Consider the following 19184-nt stretch of genomic DNA (forward strand, 5'->3'; position numbering starts at 1 on the left):
ACTACGGACTACGAGAAATAGATTTACCGGGGAGTAAAATCTTATTTTTGCATTTAAGTTTTTGAAACCCTCCCCGCCCTGCAGTAATGTTGATTGCTCTAAGCCACAGATATTCCCCAACAATTGTACAGATGCAGACTATACATCACAAAAGGGAAAGCAGCATTTCCCACAATCATACACATATGTGTAGATTCCTGTCAGACCTTTTCGGTCTCTTGTATATTTTACATTAGGCAGAATCTTACACAGCATAAATGGTATTTACCTGTATGTCCGGTCTGCCATGGCATGGGCCGTGCAATGTAAGGCATCTGTCCAAATGGCCGATTATTCACTGGAAGTTCAAGGTCCTCTACAGGAAGAAACAAGAAAAGCTGTAGACGAATTATGCTAGATTCGAACTAGGATCTTTATAGAAAAAAAATTATATATATATATATATAGCAAGAAAAAACGGCTGGCACTCAGAGACTTGAAAAAACCAATCAGACTACGTGGTTAATAGCCAACGTTTCAGGGTATAACCCTTTTATCAAGACGTTATACCCTGAAACGTTGGCTATTAACCACGTAGTCTGATTGGTTTTTTCAAGTCTCTGAGTGCCAGCCGTTTTTTCTTGCTATTTACTGACATCAGCTGGTAGGGCACCGGAGCAGCTTTTGTTTTTTTAAAACAGAGTGCTGAACACCACCACATCATATATATATATATATATATATATAATGCACGGTCCACGGCACTCCCAATTCCCAAAAATCACTAAAGGCAAGTGATATGGCCGGTGCCCTCCCTGGTAACAGCAGCGCTGTGTCCAATGTATCAAGCAGAGTCAGGCGGCACTCACGGCGCAGAAAGAAAACAGACAAGCAAGTCTGGAAGTCTCGATCAACGTTTCAATGTGTATTATAACATTTTCGTCAGGATAACAAATTTACAATGTGTTACTCACCCTTTTAACTCCGTCTGATGATCCATGGCGCCTCCTGCTAGTCGCGTCCCGCTCCGTCCAACTGATGACGTCATTACGAGGCGCCAGCTGCGGCGTCATGGAGCACCCGGATCATATTCCCCCATTAAAAAATTTGTTATCCTGACGAAAATGTTATAATACACATTGAAACGTTGATCGAGACTTCCAGACTTGCTTGTCTGTTTTCTTTCTGCGCCGTGAGTGCCGCCCGACTCTGCTTGATATATATATATATATATATATATATATACAGCTATCTATGGCTCTCTCGCTATATATGGACGTTTTGGAAAAACATACAGTATAGCCGGGCTCAGCTTACCTGCGACGTGTATGCATCGTGGGAGCGACTAGCTCCGCCTGGCTGTGACTACTGTACCCGTGACTAGGCAAAGCAATGCCTACTGTATGGGCCGCAGGTGTGAATATATGCACGCACATCCCAAAAATCCAGTCGTACCCACGGCTAGTCGCAGCCAAAATGAACGTTCCTAGGGGGGTTTATTCTGTACGCATTGCAAATTCTGCTAAAAAGCACCTACAAACGCCCTCTTCCTGTCAATCACCTTGCGTTCGGCTGCGCGAATGGATTCTTCACTAGAACCAGTGCACAGCAACGATCCGCTTTGTACAAGTACGACGCGCCTGCGCATTGCTGTGCATACGCTTGCGCAGTAGTTACCTGATCGCTGCGCAGCGAAAAAGCACTAGCGAGCGACCAGATCGGAATTAGGCCCAATATGTACCAAAGGATGCATAATGTGCAACCGGGAGATGTGATGAAACATCATCTTTATTTGTAGTGAATATATGCCACAGGACGGTGGATCACTGTTGGATATGGCCGAATATGTGGCTGGCAGATTAATGTTATAGTCTGTGTGTAATCATCTTCCAATTAGACCCCAATTTGATCCAGTGCTCCCCGCTGGTCCACCTGATTTGGCTCGCCATACATGAGACAGAATCAGTCCATGTGTGCCCAGCTTAACAACTGATAAACCTGTACTATCTTACCATCAGTTTGGCTTTCATTGTTGTTGTCGTCGTCCTCCTCATCAGTCTCTTCAAGGGTATCAGATGGTCCCATCCTCTTGGAAATGCTGCCGTCTTTACGTAACGATGGTGCAACTATCCAGTCCTTTGCTGCAACTTCCACAACCTTCTCACATATTAGGGGAAGCTCACCACACCGGATGCCCTCCAGGAGATCAATCACCTGGGTAATGCTTTCAATGTAGAACACAGGACACTGTTATCAGTTGTCTACAGCTACTGCAATAAATGTCCTGTGTAGAACACAGACAAATACTCTCCTGCCAGCTTCTGTGCCACATTCTTAAATATCCACCCTTGGTTCATAGCCATCAAAACAGCAGGGCTCTAATGGTGCCCATACACTTGTGCGATGCCCCGCGACGCAACATTGCGGGGGAACGCACCGGCAGTTCATCGCACCTGAACTGCCAAAGTGATTACCATACGATCATGCGACAGATTGCACATCACCGCCGAGTGGGAGCGGCCTCTGGGCGCTCCCGGCAGGTGCTCATCGCAGTGCGATATATAGCATGTGTTTTTAAAAACACATGCGATCGCACTGCGATTCGATAAATATTAAGTGCAGCACATACAGTACTATCTTGAGACGTGAGATTCGATCGGCGTGCCCGCACATCGCGTCGAAAGGTACCTAAAATGTGCATACAATCCCCCGATTTCTTTCACAGATGAGGTCGAAATTGAAGGTTAGCACCGATTATCTCATAAGTGTATGGGCACCATAACCCTGGGGACCTCTTCTGTTCTGGAACTATCCCCAATTCTGCCAAGGCACACTATAAGCTTTGGTGGGGAAGAGTGTGTCACCTGCACAGCAGAGATATCAGACATCAGTGCCCTGCTGTTGTGATCTTTGCCTGAATTTTCATATTGACAAATCTGTTTAATCCTCTTTAAAACTGCTGCTGTGATAAATGGGAAGGTGATTTCACATCACTAGAGCTCTGAGGAACAGGCAGTACGGATGGTGTAATGGTTATCATTACTGCCTCACAGCACTGAGGTCATGGGTTCAATTCCCACCATGGCCTTAACTGTGTGGAGTTTGTATATTTGCCCCGTGCTTGCGCGTGTTTCGTCCAGGTACTCCGGTTTCCTCCCACAATCCAAAAATATACTGATAAATTAATCTGCTGTTAAATTCGGTCTTTCTATGTTTTTTTTTTAAAAACAATGTAGCTATCCAAGCAGCATTATGGACACGCACACTGGTCACTGGGGCTGGGGGGAGGCATGAGACCCGAAAGACGAAAAGAAGGTGGGTGGTAGAGGCCTGAAAGAGGCAGTGGGGAGTCATGAGACCTAACAGATGCAGGGGGGACATGATGTCTGATGATACAAGGTTGAAGGGGGGGGCATGGGGCCTGCCACTGGCAAGGTGGGCATTAAGCTGGGATAAAGAGACAAAGTGAGGCGGGTGGTTTGAAGCTGGAAAGAATATTGAGGTACGGGGCTGGTGAGACACGGGATGAGGCTATATGGCAGGCAGATTAGCTAGCAAACTGGCAATTGATGGGTCAAAAATTCTAGTAAAAATGTAATAGGATTTTAATTACTTACCGGTAAATCCTTTTCTCGTAATCTGTAGAGGATGCTGGGGTTCCATTTAGTACCATGGGGTATAGACTGGTCCCTTGGGTGCCAAGGGCACTTTAAGAGTTTAATAGTGTGGGCTGGCTCCTCCCTCTATGCCCCTCCTACCAGTCTCAATCTAGAAACTGTGCTCGAGGAGACGGACATACTTTGAGAGAAGGAAATACACAGATAGTGGTGAGATTCACACCAGCTCACACATAACAAAAGGAATGCCAAGCTTCCAACTTGAAACGATTCAGCAACGGTTGAACAACAGTACTTAACCAAGTAACAATGCAGTACTTAACTAAGTAACAATGCGGGCGCCCAGCATCCTCTACGGACTACAAAAAAAGGATTTACCGGTAGGTAATTAAAATCCTATTTTCTCTTATGTCCTAGAGGATGTTGGGGTTCCATTTAGTACCATGGGAATGTACCAAAGCTCCCAGTGCGGGAGGGAGAGCGCGGAGGCTCCAGCAGAACATATTGACCAAAGTTAAGGTCCTCAGAGGCCAAAGTATTGAACATGTAGAACTTAGCAAACGTGTTCGACCCTGACCAAGTAGCTGACCGGCAAAGCTAAGACAACGGGCAGCCGCCCAGGAAGAACCCACTTTACAGGTAGAGTGGGCCTTAACAGAATTTGGACATGGCAAGCCTGCCGTAGAATAAGCATGCTGGATAGTGAACCTAATCCAGCGAGAAATCGTCTGCTTAGAAGCAGGACACCCAACCTTGGCCCTCATTCCGAGTTGTTCGCTCGCAAGCTGCTTTTAGCAGCTTTGCACACGCTAAGCCGCCGCCTACTGGGAGTGAATCTTAGCATAGTAAAATTGCGAACGAAAGATTCTCAAAATTGCGATTACACACCTCTTAGCAGTTTCTGAGTAGCTTCAAACTTACTCGGCATCTGCGATCTGTTCAGTGCTTGTCGTTCCTGGTTTGACGTCACAAACACACCCAGCGTTCGCCCAGACACTCCTCCGTTTCTTCAGCCACTCCCGCGTTTTTCCCAGAAACGGTAGCGTTTTTTCGCACACACCCATAAAACGGCCTGTTTCCGCCCAGAAACACCCACTTCCTGTCAATCACATTACGATCACCAGAACGAAGAAAAAACCGTGAGTAAAATTCCTAACTGCATAGCAAATTTACTTGGCGCAGTCGCACTGCGGACATTGCGCATGCGCATTCGCGACTAATCGCTCCGTTGCGAAAAAAAAATAACGAGCGAACAACTCTGAATGACCCCCCTTGTTGGGAGCATAAAGGACAAACAGAGTGTGCGACTCCCTGTGACGAGAAGTTCTTTTCACATAAATCTTCAAAGCCCTCACAACATCCATGGACTTTGATGTGATTGAGAAGTCAGTAGCCACTGGCACCACAATAGGTTGGTTGATATGAAAAGCCGACACAACCATTGGAAGAAATTGCTGACGCATTCTGAGCTGATCCCTATCTTCATGGAAAATCAAGTAGGGGCTCTTGTAGGACAATGCCCCCAATTCTGACACACGACTAGCAGATGCTAATGCCAACAGTGTGACATCCTTCCAAGTAAGAAACTTGACCTCAGCCTCCTGTAGAGGTTCGAACCAATCCGATTGCAGGAACTGCAGCACCACATTAAGATCCCACGGTGCCGTAGGAGGCGCAAAAGGTGGTTGGATGTGCAGAACCCCTTTCAAGAAAGTCTGAACCTCAGGGAGAGCAGCCAATTGGTTCTGGAAGAAAATGGACAGGGACGAAATCTGGACTTTTATGGAGCCCAAGCGTGGGACCACATCCACACCTGCTTGCAGAAAGAGGAGAAACCGTCCCAGTTGAAACTCCACCGTAGGAAACTTCTTGGATTCACACCAAGACACATACTTTTTCCAAATCCGATGGTAATGTTTAGGCGTTACTCCCTTCCTAGCCTGTATCAGGGTAGGAATTACCTTTTTCGGAATGCCCTTCCGAGTTAAAATCAGGCGTTCGACCTCCATGCCGTCAAACGAAGCCGCGGTAGGTCTTGATAAGCGAACGGCCACTGTTGCAGAAGGTCCTCGCAAAGAGGAAGAGGCCTCGGATCCTCCAGCAGTAATTCCAGAAGATCCGCGTACCAAACCCTTTTTGGCCAGTCCGAAGCAATGAGGAACGCCTGAACTCTTGTTCTTTTTATTAGTTTGAGAATCTTTGGGAAGTGGAGGAAACACATACACCGACTGGAACACCCACGGAGTTACCAGGGCGTCCACCGCCACTGCCTGTGGGTCTCTAGACCTAAAAAACAGTAACTCCGAAGCTACTTGTTGAGGTGGGAGGCCATCATGTCTATTTGAGGTACACCCCAACAACTTGTTACCTCCTCGAACACCTCCGGGTGGAGGCCCCATTCTCCTGGATGGAGATCGTGTCTGCTGAGGAAGTCCACTTCCCAGTTGTCCACTCCCGGAATGAAGACCGCTGACAGCGCTACCGTGTGCTTTTCTGCCCAGATGAGGATTCTTGTTACCTCTGACATTGCGGCTCTACTCTTCATTCCGCCCTGTCCGTTTATGTAGGACACGGTCGTTACACTGTCCGACTGAACCTGAATGGCCTGATCTTGTAGAAGATGTGCCGTTTGTAGAAGGCCGTTGTACATGGCACTTAGTTCCAGAATATTTATCGGAAGGATGGATTCCAGATTTGACCACTTTCCTTGGAAGTTTTCCCCTTGGGTGACTGCTCCCCAACCTCTGAGACTTGCATCCGTGGTTAGAAGGATCCAATTCTGAATCCCGAACCTTCGGCCCTCGAGAAGGTGAGAAGTTTCCAGCCACCAAAAGAGTGAAATTCTGGCTTTCGGCGACAGTCGTATCCGCTGGTGCATGTGAGATCCCGACCATTTGTCCAGGAGATCCAGTTGGAAGGAGTTGGAAGGACCGTGCATGATATCTTCAGTACTGTAGAGCCTCATAGAAGGCAACCATCTTCCCCAGAAGGCGAATGCACTGATGAACCGATACCCGGGCAGGCCTCAGGACATCCCGGACTATTGACTAGATCACCAATGCTTTCTCCACCAAGAGAAACACCCTCTGTACTTCTGTGTCGAGGATCATCCCCAGGAAGGACAGTCTCCTTGTCGGTTCTAAATGTGACCTTGGAAGGTTCAGGATCCACCCGTGATCCTGGAGTAGTCGAGTTGAGAGAGCAATGCTCTGTAACAGCTTCTCCCTGGAAGATCCTTTATCAGCAGATCGTCCAAATATGGAATAATGTTCACTCCCTGCTTGCGGAGGAGTAGCATCATCTCTGCCATGACCTTGGTGAACACCCTCGGTGCTGTGGAGAGGCCAAATGGCAGCGCCTGGAACGGATAGTGACAGTCTAGCAGCGCAAACCTCAGATAAGCCTGGTGAGGCGACCAGATCGGAACGTGAAGGTACACATCCTTGATATCCAGAGATACCAGGAATTCCCCCTTCTCCAGACCGGAGATCACCGCTCTTAGGAGACTCCATCTTGAATTTGAATTCCCTCAAGTAGGGGTTCAATGACTTTAGGTTTAATATCGGCCTTACTGAACCATCCGGCTTCGGTACCACAAACAGGTTTGAGTAATAACCCTTGTTTGTCAGGTGAGGTGGAACTGGAACAATGACATCTGTCTTTACCAATTTTCGAATGGCTTCCTGTAGGATAGCACTTTCTGTCAGCGAAGCTGGTAAGCCTGATTTGAGGAATCTGTGAGGTGGAAGTTCTTGAAACTCCAGTTTGTACCCCTGGGCAACGATGTCTTGTATCCAGGGGTCTAGGCATGATGATGCCCAGACGTGACTGAAATCCCTTAGTCTTGCTCCCACCTGTCGATCCCCAGGCTGGAAGGTCCACCGTCATGCTGAAGATTTGAAGGAAGCAGAACCTGGCTTCTGCTCCTGGGAACCTGTTGGTGCAGGTTTTCTAGATTTACCCCGACCACCTCTAAAGAAAGTGGAAGGGGGTTTGGACTTTTTAACTTTGCGGTCCGAAAGGACTGCATTGTAGATGTAGGATAAGATTTCCTAGCCGGTGGCGTTGCTGAGGGAAGGAAAGTTGACATGTCCCCAAACAGAGCCTGACCTGTGAAGGGTAGGTTCTCCAAACTCCTCTTGGATTCTGCATCCGCAGACCATTGGCGCAGCCAGAGACCTCTGCATGCCGAGACAGCCATGGAAGAAGCCCTTGCATTAAGGTGGCCAAGGTCCTTCATGGCCTCCACCATGAAACTGCAGAATCCTGTATGCGACGTAAAAACAAGTCAATGTCACTCCTATCCATAGTATCTAAATGCTCTAGTAATGTGCCTGACCACTTTACTATGGCTTTACAAATCCACGCACAAGCAATCGTGGGCCTTAAAGCCACGCCTGTAGCTGTGTATAGTGATTTGAGTGTAGTCTCAATCTTATGGTCAGCCGGCTCTTTCAAAGCGGTTGAACCAGGGACAGGTAAAACCACCTTTTTAGACAATCTAGATACAGAAGCGTCTACTATAGGCGGGTTTTCCCACTTTTTCCTGTCCTCTTCAGGGAAGGGAAAGCAAAGAGAACCCTTTTTGGGATCTGGAATATTTTCTCTGGGTTTTCCCAGGATTTTTCAAACAAGGCGTTTAACTCCTTAGAAGCAGGAAAGGTCAGGGAGGATTTCTCATTGTCTGTAAAGTAAGCCTCCTATACCTGCTCAGGTACTTTTTCAGTAATGTGTAAAATGTCCCTAATGGCCTCAATCGTGAGTTACACCCCCTTAGCAAGGGATGCATCTCCCCCTGCATATCCCCATCACTGTCCCCTGTATCAGAGTCGGTATCCGTGTCGGCTTGCATTATCTGGGCAGGAGCACGCTTTTTAGGGTATGTAATAGGGGCCTTAGATGAGGTAGTGGGAGCCGAGTACTGCAAAACCGCTACAGATTGTTGTAAAGCCTGCGTTACATTCTCATTGTGTGATATCCTAGATGAACTATGGGATATCATTCCCCTTATAGAATCCACCCATGGGTGTTCAGACTCAGAAGGCTGAGAAGGTACACAGCAGTCCTGAGTACATGGAATAAACTCATCAGGAGACGATGCACACTCTGCAGCACAAGGCAAAGAGTCCCTAGACATGTTAATGTGAGATTTACAGACACACACACACACACACAGGAAAATGACAGACACAGTTTTCCCCAGAGTACCTTCAGAGAGTCACAGAGAATAAGCCAGCCACACAGCGCCCCAGTAGGCAGCTAATACACTAAACTGCCGGCGCTGACTGAGTAACCTTAACAGGATAAACAGTTCCAATAATACACTCCCCCCTGTCTATAACACCCTGGTACCGCAGAGGATAGCTGGAGTTATGTGGACGGCAGCGCTCCCTGTCAGCGTTCTGATGCTGTGATCTGCAGGGAGAAAAAGGTGCTGGTGAGTGCTGGATCCGCTCTGAGGAGGAGCCCCGCCCCTTGTAATAGAGCGTCTTACCGCACTTATTGTATTACACTGGCCTGAGGTAATTTGCAGCTAACAGTTGGATAAGTCCCTGGTAGCCTTCTGTGACCAGTGTAGGGTGATTGCGCTGGCTCAGGACGCCCCTCACAGCGCCGTACACAGTGTGCCTCTGAGTCCTCCGGAGGGCAGCCTGTCAGAGCTGCGCTCCCACCCTTGTGCCGCCATTCCCGCCGGCGATCCGCTTTGCAGTCCGCCGGCGTTATACTCACCACTCTTCTTTCTTCTGTCTCTATTAGGGGGTGGCGGCCGTGCTGCGGGAGTGAGCGGTCGCCTCATGGGCTTGCGATCAGCAGCCTCAGGAGCTCAGTGTCCTGTCTGCGGAGATAGAGAACCATTAACTTCTAGAGTTGGTTCTTACTCCCCCCCCTAAGTCCCACGAAGCAGGGAGGCTGTTGCCAGCAGACTGCCTGTACCTAACACTCTCAGAAAAACAATAAAAGTAGAAAAACTCCTAGGAGCTCCCCTAGCTGTGACCGGCTCCTCCAGGCACATTTTCTAACCTGAATCTGGTAGGAGGGGCATAGAGGGAGGAGCCAGCCCACACTATTAAACTCAAGTGCCCATGGCTCCCAAGGGACCCGTCTATACCCCATGGTACTAAATGGAACCCCAACATCCTCTAGGACGTAAGAGATAACTTATTTCCAGTCGCAGCATTTTACAAAGGAGAAAATAGAACATTAGCAGATGGACCCTGTGCACTTAGAAACATAGAAACATAGAATTTGTCGGCAGATAAGAACCACTTGGCCCATCTAGTCTGCCCCTTTTTTTTTTTTTATATTATTTTTATCTCTAACCTTATTTGATCCTTATTTCTTTGTAAGGATATCCTTATGTCTATCCCATGCATGTTTAAATTGCTCTACTGTCTTAGCCTCTACCACCTCTGATGGGAGGCTATTCCACTTGTCCACTACCCTTTCTGTGAAATAATTTTTCCGCAAATTTCCCCTGAACCTCCCCCCCTCCAGTCTCAGTGCATGTCCTCGTGTCCTATTGCTTCTCTTCATTTGGAGAATGTTTTCCTCCTGGACTTTGTTAAAACCCTTGATATATTAGAAAGTTTCTATCATGTCTCCCCTTTCCCTTCTCTGCTCCAAACTATACATATTGAGATTTCTTAGTCTTTCTGGGTATATTTTGTGATGTAGGCCATGCACCATTTTAGTTGCCCTCCTTTGTACAGTTTCTAATGTATTAATATCCTTTTGAAGATATGGCCTCCAGAACGGAATACAGTATTCTAGATGAGGCCGTACCAATGACCTATACAGTGGCATTATTACTTCTTTCTTTCTGCTGCTGATTCCTCTCCCAATGCAGCCAAGCATCTGACTAGCCTTCCTCATTGCCTTGTTACATTGCTTACCTGCCTTTAAGTCATCTGAAATAGTGACTCCTAGATCCCTTTCCTCCTCAGTAGTTTCCAGTATAGTGCCATTAATACTGTATTTAGCTTTAGGATTTTTGAGACCCAAGTGCATGATTTTGCATTTTTTGGCATTAAACTGTAATTGCCAGACTCTTGACCATTCCTCTAGTCTACCTAGATCCTCAATCATTTGTTTTACCCCACCTGGTGTGTCTACCCTGTTGCATACCTTTGTGTCATCTGCAAAAAGGCATACTTTCCCTTTAATGCCATTTGCAATGTCACCAATAAAGATATTAAAAAGCACTGGTCCAAGTACAGATCCCTGGGGTACTCCACTGGTAACATTTCCCTCCTGTGAATGCACTCCATTTACCACAACTCTCTGTTTTCTATCCTTCAACCAAGATCTTTTCCATTCAATAATCCTAATATCCAATCCCAAGCTTTCAAGTTTATTTAGCAGTCTGCGATGTGGAACTGTGTCAAAAGCCTTACTAAAGTCTAGATAAGCTATATCCATGGCTCCACCTTTATCCATCACTTACTTTGTGATATATACAACACAGACAGCACCCTGCTTTAGGTTCCTGATTATTGCTGGTAATATAACTTGTGGGTTTAACATGTCCAAGGCAGCCTAGAATACAAACAAAAAAGGGAATGGGAGACATCTACAGCCGTCATAATAACAGTCCTATTCAGTAGCGGGGATTACACCACATTATTCCTGATTTCTTATCAGTTGCAATATAATCAGCACTGACTAGCGTGAGCACGCCCCAATTATTCCACAGTCAATTCAGGAAGATTTTAATTTCCTTAACATCTAGGAAAATCCCATCTTCTTTACCCTATTACCACTCAGTGTCGGCGAATACGCCCGCTGCTCTCACACTCATATTATTCAGTCTACAAAAGGGGCAACGTTAATTTCTCTATCGTCCTAGTGGATGCTGGGGTTCCTGAAAGGACCATGGGGAATAGCGGCTCCGCAGGAGACAGGGCACAAAAAGTAAAGCTTTAGGATCAGGTGGTGTGCACTGGCTCCTCCCCCTATGACCCTCCTCCAAGCCTCAGTTAGATTTTTGTGCCCGGCCGAGAAGGGTGCAATCTAGGTGGCTCTCCTAAAGAGCTGCTTAGAAAAGTTTAGCTTAGGTTTTTTATTTTACAGTGAGTCCTGCTGGCAACAGGATCACTGCAACGAGGGACTTAGGGGAGAAGAAGTGAACTCACCTGCGTGCAGGATGGATTGGCTTCTTTGGCTACTGGACATTAGCTCCAGAGGGACGATCACAGGTACAGCCTGGATGGTCAACGGAGCCTCGCCGCCGGCCCCCTTGCAGATGCTGAAACAAGAAGAAGGTCCAGAATCGGCGGCATGAAGACTCCTCAGTCTTCTTAAGGTAGCGCACAGCACTGCAGCTGTGCGCCATTTCCTCTCAGCACACTTCACACGGCAGTCACTGAGGGTGCAGGGCGCTGGAAGGGGGGCGCCCTGGGAGGCAATGAAAACCTATTTTTGGCTAAAAATACCTCACATATAGCCTCCGGGGGCTATATGGAGATATTTAACCCCTGCCAGAATCCGTTAAGAGCGGGAGACGAGGCCGCCGAAAAAGGGGCGGGGCCTATCTCCTCAGCACACAGCGCCATTTTCCCTCACAGAAAGGCTGGAGGGAAGGCTCCCAGGCTCTCCCCTGCACTGCACTACAGAAACAGGGTTAAAACAGAGAGGGGGGGCACTAATTTGGCGTTAGAAATATATAAAAAAGATGCTATAAGGGAAAACACTTATATAAGGTTGTCCCTATATAATTATAGCGTTTTTGGTGTGTGCTGGCAAACTCTCCCTCTGTCTCTCCAAAGGGCTAGTAGGTCCTGTCCTCTATCAGAGCATTCCCTGTGTGTGTGCTGTGTGTCGGTACGTGTGTGTCGACATGTATGAGGACGATGTTGGTGAGGAGGCGGAGCAATTGCCTGTAATGGTGATGTCACTCTCTAGGGAGTCGACACCGGAATGGATGGCTTATTTAGGGAATTACGTGATAATGTCAACACGCGGCAAGGTCGGTTGACGACATGAGACGGCCGACAAACAATTAGTACCGGTCCAGACGTCTCAAAAACACCGTCAGGGGTTTTAAAACGCCCGTTTACTTTAGTCGGTCGACACAGACACAGACAGGGACACTGAATCCAGTGTCGACGGTGAATAAACAAACGTATTCCTTATTAGGGCCACACGTTAAGGGCAATGAAGGAGGTGTTACATATTTCTGATACTACAAGTACCACAAAAGAGGGTATTATGTGGGATGTGAAAAAACTACCGTAGTTTTTCCTGAATCAGATAAATTAAATGAAGTGTGTGATGATGCGTGGGTTCCCCCCGATAGAAAATATGGGCGGTATACCCTTTCCCGCCAGAAGTTAGGGCGCGTTGGGAAACACCCCTTAGGGTGGATAAGGCGCTCACACGCTTATCAGAACAAGTGGCGGTACCGTCTATAGATAGGGCCGTCCTCAAGGAGCCAGCTGACAGGAGGCTGGAAAATATCATAAAAAGTATATACACACATACTGGTGTTATACTGCGACCAGCGATCGCCTCAGCCTGGATGTGCAGAGCTGGGGTGGCTTGGTCGGATTCCCTGACTAAAAATATTGATACCCTTGACAGGGACAGTATTTTATTGACTATAGAGCATTTAAAGGATGCATTTCTATATATGCGAGATGCACAGAGGGATATTTGCACTCTGGCATCAAGAGTAAGTGCGATGTCCATATCTGCCAGAAGATGTTTATGGACACAACAGTGGTCAGGTGATGCAGATTCCAAACGGCACAAAGGTGTATTGCCGTATAAAGGAAGAGGAGTTATTTGGGGTCGGTCCATCGGACCTGGTGGCCACGGCAACTGCTGGAAAATCCACCGTTTTTTACCCTAAGTCACATCTCTGCAGAAAAAGACACCGTCTTTTCAGCTTCAGTCCTTTCGTCCCTATAAGAGTCATATCTGCCCAGGGATAGAGGAAAGGGAAGAAGACTGCAGCAGGCAGCCCATTCCCAGGAACAGAAGCGTTCCACCGCTTCTGACAAGCTCTCAGCATGATGCTGAGACCGTACAGGACCCCTGGATCCTACAAGTAGTATCCCAGGGGTACAGATTGGAATGTCGAGACGTTTCCCCTGCGCAGGCTCCTGAAGTCTGCTTTACCAAGGTCTCCCTCCGACAAGGAGGCAGTATGGGAAACAATTCACGAGCTGTATTCCCAGCAGGTGATAATTAAATTACCCCTCCTACAACAAGAAAAGGGGTATTATTCCACACTATATTGTGGTACTGAAGCCAGAAGGCTAGGTGAGACCTATTCTAAATCTAAAAAAATTTGAACACTTACAAAGGTTCAAATCAAGATGGAGTCACTCAGAGCAGTGATAACGAACCGGGAAGAAGGGGACTATATGGTGTCCCGAGACATCAGGGATGCTTACCTCCATGTCCCAAATTTGCCCTTATCACTAAGGGTACCTCAGGTTCGTGGTACAGAACTGTCACTATCAGTTTCAGACGCTGCCGTTTGGATTGTCCACGGCACCCCGGGTCTTTACCAAGGTAATGGCCGAAATGATGGTTCTTCTTCGAAGAAAAGGCGTCTTAATTATCCCTTACTTGGACGATCTCCTGATAAGGGCAAAGTCCAGGGAACAGTTGGAGGTCGGAGTAGCACTATCTCGGATACTGTTACAACAGCAGGGGTGGATTCTAAATATTCCAAAATCGCAGCTGATCCCGACAACAAGTCTCCTGTGCTTAGGGATGATTCTGGACACAGTCCAGAAAAAGGTGTTTCTCCCGGAAGAGAAAGCCAGGGAGTTATCCGAGCTAGTCAGGAACCTCCTAAAATCAGTGCATCATTGCACAAGGGCCATGGTAAAAAAATGGTGACTTCCTTCGAAGCAATTCCAGTCGGCAGATTTCATGCAAGAACTTTTCAGTGGGATCTGCTGGACAAATGGTCCGGATCGCATCTTCAGATGCATCAGCGGATAACCCTATCTCCAAGGACAAGGGTGTCTCTCCTGTGGTGGTTACAGAGTGCTCATCTTCTAGAGGGCCGCAGATTCGGCATTCAGTTTTGGATGTTGGTGACCACGGAGGCCAGCCCGAGAGGCTGGGGAGCAGTCACACAAGGAAAAAATTTCCAGGGAGTGTGATCAAGTCTGGAGACTTTTCTCCACATAAATATAGCTAAGGGTAAATTTATAATGCTCTAAGCTTAGCAAGAACTCTGCTTCAAGGTCAGCCGGTATTGATCCAGTGGGATAAAACATCACGGCAGTCGCCCACGTAAATAGACAGGGCGGCACAAGAAGCAGGAGGGCAGTGGCAAAAACTGCAAGGACTTTTCGCTGGGCGGAAAATCATGTGATAGCACTGTCAGCAGTGTTTCATTCCGGGAATGGAAACTGGGAAGCAGACTTCCTCAGTAGGCACGACCTCCACCCGGCAGAGTGGGAACTTCATGGGGAAGTTTTCCACATGATTGTAAACCGTTGGGAATTACCAAAGGTGGACATGATGGCGTCCCGTCTGAACAAAAAACGGGACAGGTATTGCGCCAGGTTAAGAGACCCTCAGGCAATAGCTGTGGACGTTCTGGTAACACCGTGGGTGTACCAGTCGGTGTATGTGTTCCATCCTCTGCTTTTCATACCTAAGGTACTGAGAATTATAAGACGTAGAGGAGTAAGAACTATACTCATGGCTCCGGATTGGCCAAGAAGGACTTGGTACCCGGAACTTCAAGAGATGCTCACAGAGGACTTATGGCCTCTGCCGCTAAGAAGGGACTTGTTTCAGCAAGTACCATGTCTGTTCCAAGACTTACCGCAGCTGCGTTTGACGGCATGGCGGTGGAACGCCGGATCCTAAGGGAAAAGGCATTCAGGAAGAGGTCATTCCTACCCTGGTCAAAGCCAGAAAGGAGGTGACCGCACAACATTATCACCACATGTGGCGAAAATATGTTGCGTGGTGTGAGGCCAGGAAGGCCCCACGAAGAAATTTCAACTCGGTCGATTCCTGCATTTCCTGCAAACAGGAGTGTCTATGGGCCTCAAATTGGGGTCCATTAAGGTTCAAATTTCGGCCCTGTCGATTTTTCTTCCAGAAAGAATTGGCTTCAGTTCCTGAAGTCCAGAAGTTTGTCAAGGGAGTATTGCATATACAACCCCCTTTTGTGCCTCCAGTGGCACTGTGGGATCTCAACGTAGTTCTGGGATTCCTCAAAACACATTGGTTTAAAACCAGTCAAATCTGTGGATTTGAAGCATCTCACATGAAAAGTGAACATGCTCTTGGACCTGGCCTGGACCAGGCGTGTGTCAAATTGGTGGTTTTTTTCTCAAAAAAGCCCATATCTGTTTGTCCATTCGGACAGGGCAGAGCTGCGGACTCGTCCCCAGTTCTCTCCCTAAGGTGGTGTCAGTGTTTCACCTGAACCAGCTTATTGTGGTGTCTTGCGCCTACTAGGGACTTGGAGGACTCCAAGTTGCTAGATGTGGTCAGGGCCCTGAAAATATAGGTTCCAGGACGGCTGGAGTCAGGAAAACTGACTTGCTGTTATCCTGTATGCACCCAACAAACTGGGTGCTCTTGCTTCTAAGCAGACTTTTGCTAGTTGGATGTGTAATACAATTCAGCTTGCACATTCTGTGGCAGGCCTGCCACAGCCAAAATATGTAAATGCCCATTCCACAAGGAAGGTGGGCTCATCTTGGGCGGCTGCCCGAGGGGTCTCGGCTTTACAACTTTGCCGAGCGGCTATTTAGTCAGGGGCAAACACGTTTGTAAAATCCTACAAATTTGATAACCTGGCTAAGGAGGACCTGGAGTTCTCTCATTCGGTGCTGCAGAGTCATCCGCACTCTCCCGCCCGTTTGGGAGCTTTGGTATAATCCCCATGGTCCTTTCAGGAACCCCAGCATCCACTAGGACGATAGAGAAAATAAGAATTTACTTACCGATAATTCTATTTCTCGGAGTCCGTAGTGGATGCTGGGCGCCCATCCCAAGTGCGGATTATCTGCAATACTTGTACATAGTTACAAAAATCGGGTTATTATTGTTGTGAGCCATCTTTCAGAGGCTCCGCTGTTATCATACTGTTAACTGGGTTCAGATCACAGGTTGTACAGTGTGATTGGTGTGGCTGGTATGAGTCTTACCCGGGATTCATAAATCCTTCCTTATTGTGTACGCTCGTCCGGGCACAGTATCCTAACTGAGGCTTGGAGGAGGGTCATAGGGGGAGGAGCCAGTGCACACCACCTGATCCTAAAGCTTTACTTTTTGTGCCCTGTCTCCTGCGGAGCCGCTATTCCCCATGGTCCTTTCAGGAACCCCAGCATCCACTACGGACTCCGAGAAATAGAATTATCGGTAAGTAAATTCTTATTTTTTCATGATCCTATTTAAATGCACCTCGTAATGGCAATGACCTGTTTCCCAAGTTATACTTACCGCGTCAAACGCTACAGACTTATAGTCCGGCAGAACATCCTGTATATTTCTGTTAATGAAGCGCACGTTATCTGGCCACGGCCGAGCGCACCGCATCTGCCAACAATCTTTCCATTTCAAGAAATTATTTTTTGCTATGGCGTGGTGATCAGGGCGTACTTCAAAGCTGTGTACACAGCCCTCCGACCCCACTGGAAAGGAGAGAGTATTCCCATTACACTGCCGAAATCAGCAACACGTCACTTCATGTAAATCTAGCACACTGGTATTTGTAAAATAAGATTTTACTCACCGGTAAATCTATTTCTCGTAGTCCGTAGTGGATGCTGGGGACTCCGTAAGGACCATGGGGAATAGACGGGCTCCGCTGGAGACTGGGCACTCTAAAGAAAGATTTAGTACTATCTGGTGTGCACTGGCTCCTCCCTCTATGCCCCTCCTCCAGACCTCAGTTAAGGAAACTGTGCCCGGAAGAGCAGACATTATAAGGAAAGGATTTTGGAATCCTGGGTAAGACTCATACCAGCCACACCAATCACACCGTGTAACTTGTGATACACTTATCCAGTCAACAGTATGAACGACAACAGGGCATCAACAATGGATGCCAACATAACTGTTAGGGTCTCCTGCTCTGTGCTGCCACGTCGTCATGGCAACCGGGAGACAAGTGCTAGCGGAGTAACCTGAGCGTAGCTGATACTCCGGTTCGGGTCTTTTGCTGTGCAGTGGTTACAGGCTCTGTGCATGGCAGGGGATCCGGTGCTGGTTTTTGTGCTCACAGTCTGTGAGGTCTGAGTGGGGCGTGGACAGCACATGCTATATAAACCCTCTTCTCAGGTTAGGCAGATGCTGCTGAATCTTTGTTGGTTAGTCAGTTCCTGAAAGCTAGCTAGTACTGTGTAAACTTTGTATTTGTTTGTTGCTTACTGCAAATAGGCCTTGGGATTTGGTATTACACTCTGCCAATCCAGACCTAGCAGTAAGACTGGAGTCAGTCGTTTAACCTGCTGGGGTTCTTTTGCTACTCTGTGAACCTAGCAAGTTTGCGGCTGTATTCTCAGACTTGCCTGCCAAAATCCTTTCTCACTGTGCAAGGTGTTCAGGTGTCAGTTTAGTGGCAGTAAGCTGAACCAGTGCACTGCAAGTGAGGACTAGGATTGTGGAGACTCTCCTTGTGTCTATTATTCCATCTCTGACCAAGGAGTTTACTGCCACACCCGTTGGTAACCCTTTAGGGTTTTGCTGTTGCCCTTAGCAACAGCATTTCGGGTTCTCTACGTATTAAATCACTACATCTCGCTTCTTTCCATCTGAGCATTCCTAATACTAGGGAGACACCCAGTTTCTTAGCCTTTGGGCTTCTCTATTCACTGTGTGTTTATTTTGTTACCCTATCACCTTCTGTGTATGTAATGTCATATTCCCCAGTCTGTCTGTGAGTTCATTTGTTTTGCATCCCTCACCGTTCAGACACCAGTACATTCCTGCTGGCACTGGTGTGCATAACATATTCAGCAGCCTAATACTCCTGTTGAAATTTTGTGGGAATATGGAGCATACCCCTCAAAATACTTTGCAACAGATGGTCGATCAGGTGCAGGTCCTGACTCGACAATTTAATGATTTGTCCATTAAAATGCACACCTCGCAGGCCGCTGGCGGAGCTCCCGCAGCAGCAGTACCTTCAGGGGTTAAGGAGCCGAAAGTAAATCTCCCGGATCGTTTTTCTGGAGATCGCTCGCAGTTCTTTTGTTTCAAGGAGATCTGCAAGCTATATTTCCAGCTTAGGCCTCAGTCTTCTGGGTCGGAGATTCAGCGGGTGGGCATAGTGATTTCCTTGCTACAAGGAGACCCACAGGTCTGGGCATATGGGTTGCAGCCTGACTGTCCGTCGCTTAAAAGTGTTGATGCTTTTTTTACGGCACTGGGCATGTTGTATGATGACCCTGACAAGACGGCCTCAGCCGAGGCTCAGATTTCGATCCTTAAGCAAGGGCGAAGGCCAATTGAGGTTTATTGTACGGAGTTTCGGAAGTTGGCCCATGATACACAGTGGAATGACCCAGCCCTGAGACACCAGTACCGAAGAGGTCTTTCTAACCAGTTAAAAGACCAACTGGTACAATATCCCTTGCCTGATAGCTTGGATCAGCTCAT

The 19184-nt window shown here is 47.6% G+C and overlaps 1 protein-coding gene across 2 annotated transcripts in view; it reads right to left on the minus strand.

Moving 5' to 3' along the window:
* The window catches only part of TRMT61B (tRNA methyltransferase 61B), a 70253-nt gene that overhangs the window by 13337 nt on the left and 37732 nt on the right, over nt 1-19184 (minus strand). For both annotated transcript variants that reach the window (XM_063918908.1, XM_063918909.1), the window contains exons 3-6: nt 17025-17215; nt 11041-11132; nt 1992-2203; nt 269-355 (exon numbers count right to left, since the gene is read on the minus strand). In XM_063918908.1, the coding sequence (XP_063774978.1) occupies nt 269-355; nt 1992-2203; nt 11041-11132; nt 17025-17215 (582 nt within the window). The remainder of the gene's footprint in view (nt 1-268; nt 356-1991; nt 2204-11040; nt 11133-17024; nt 17216-19184) is intronic.

Source organism: Pseudophryne corroboree, chromosome 4, assembly GCF_028390025.1.
Source record: "Pseudophryne corroboree isolate aPseCor3 chromosome 4, aPseCor3.hap2, whole genome shotgun sequence".
In the NCBI taxonomy this organism is placed as follows: domain Eukaryota; kingdom Metazoa; phylum Chordata; class Amphibia; order Anura; family Myobatrachidae; genus Pseudophryne; species Pseudophryne corroboree.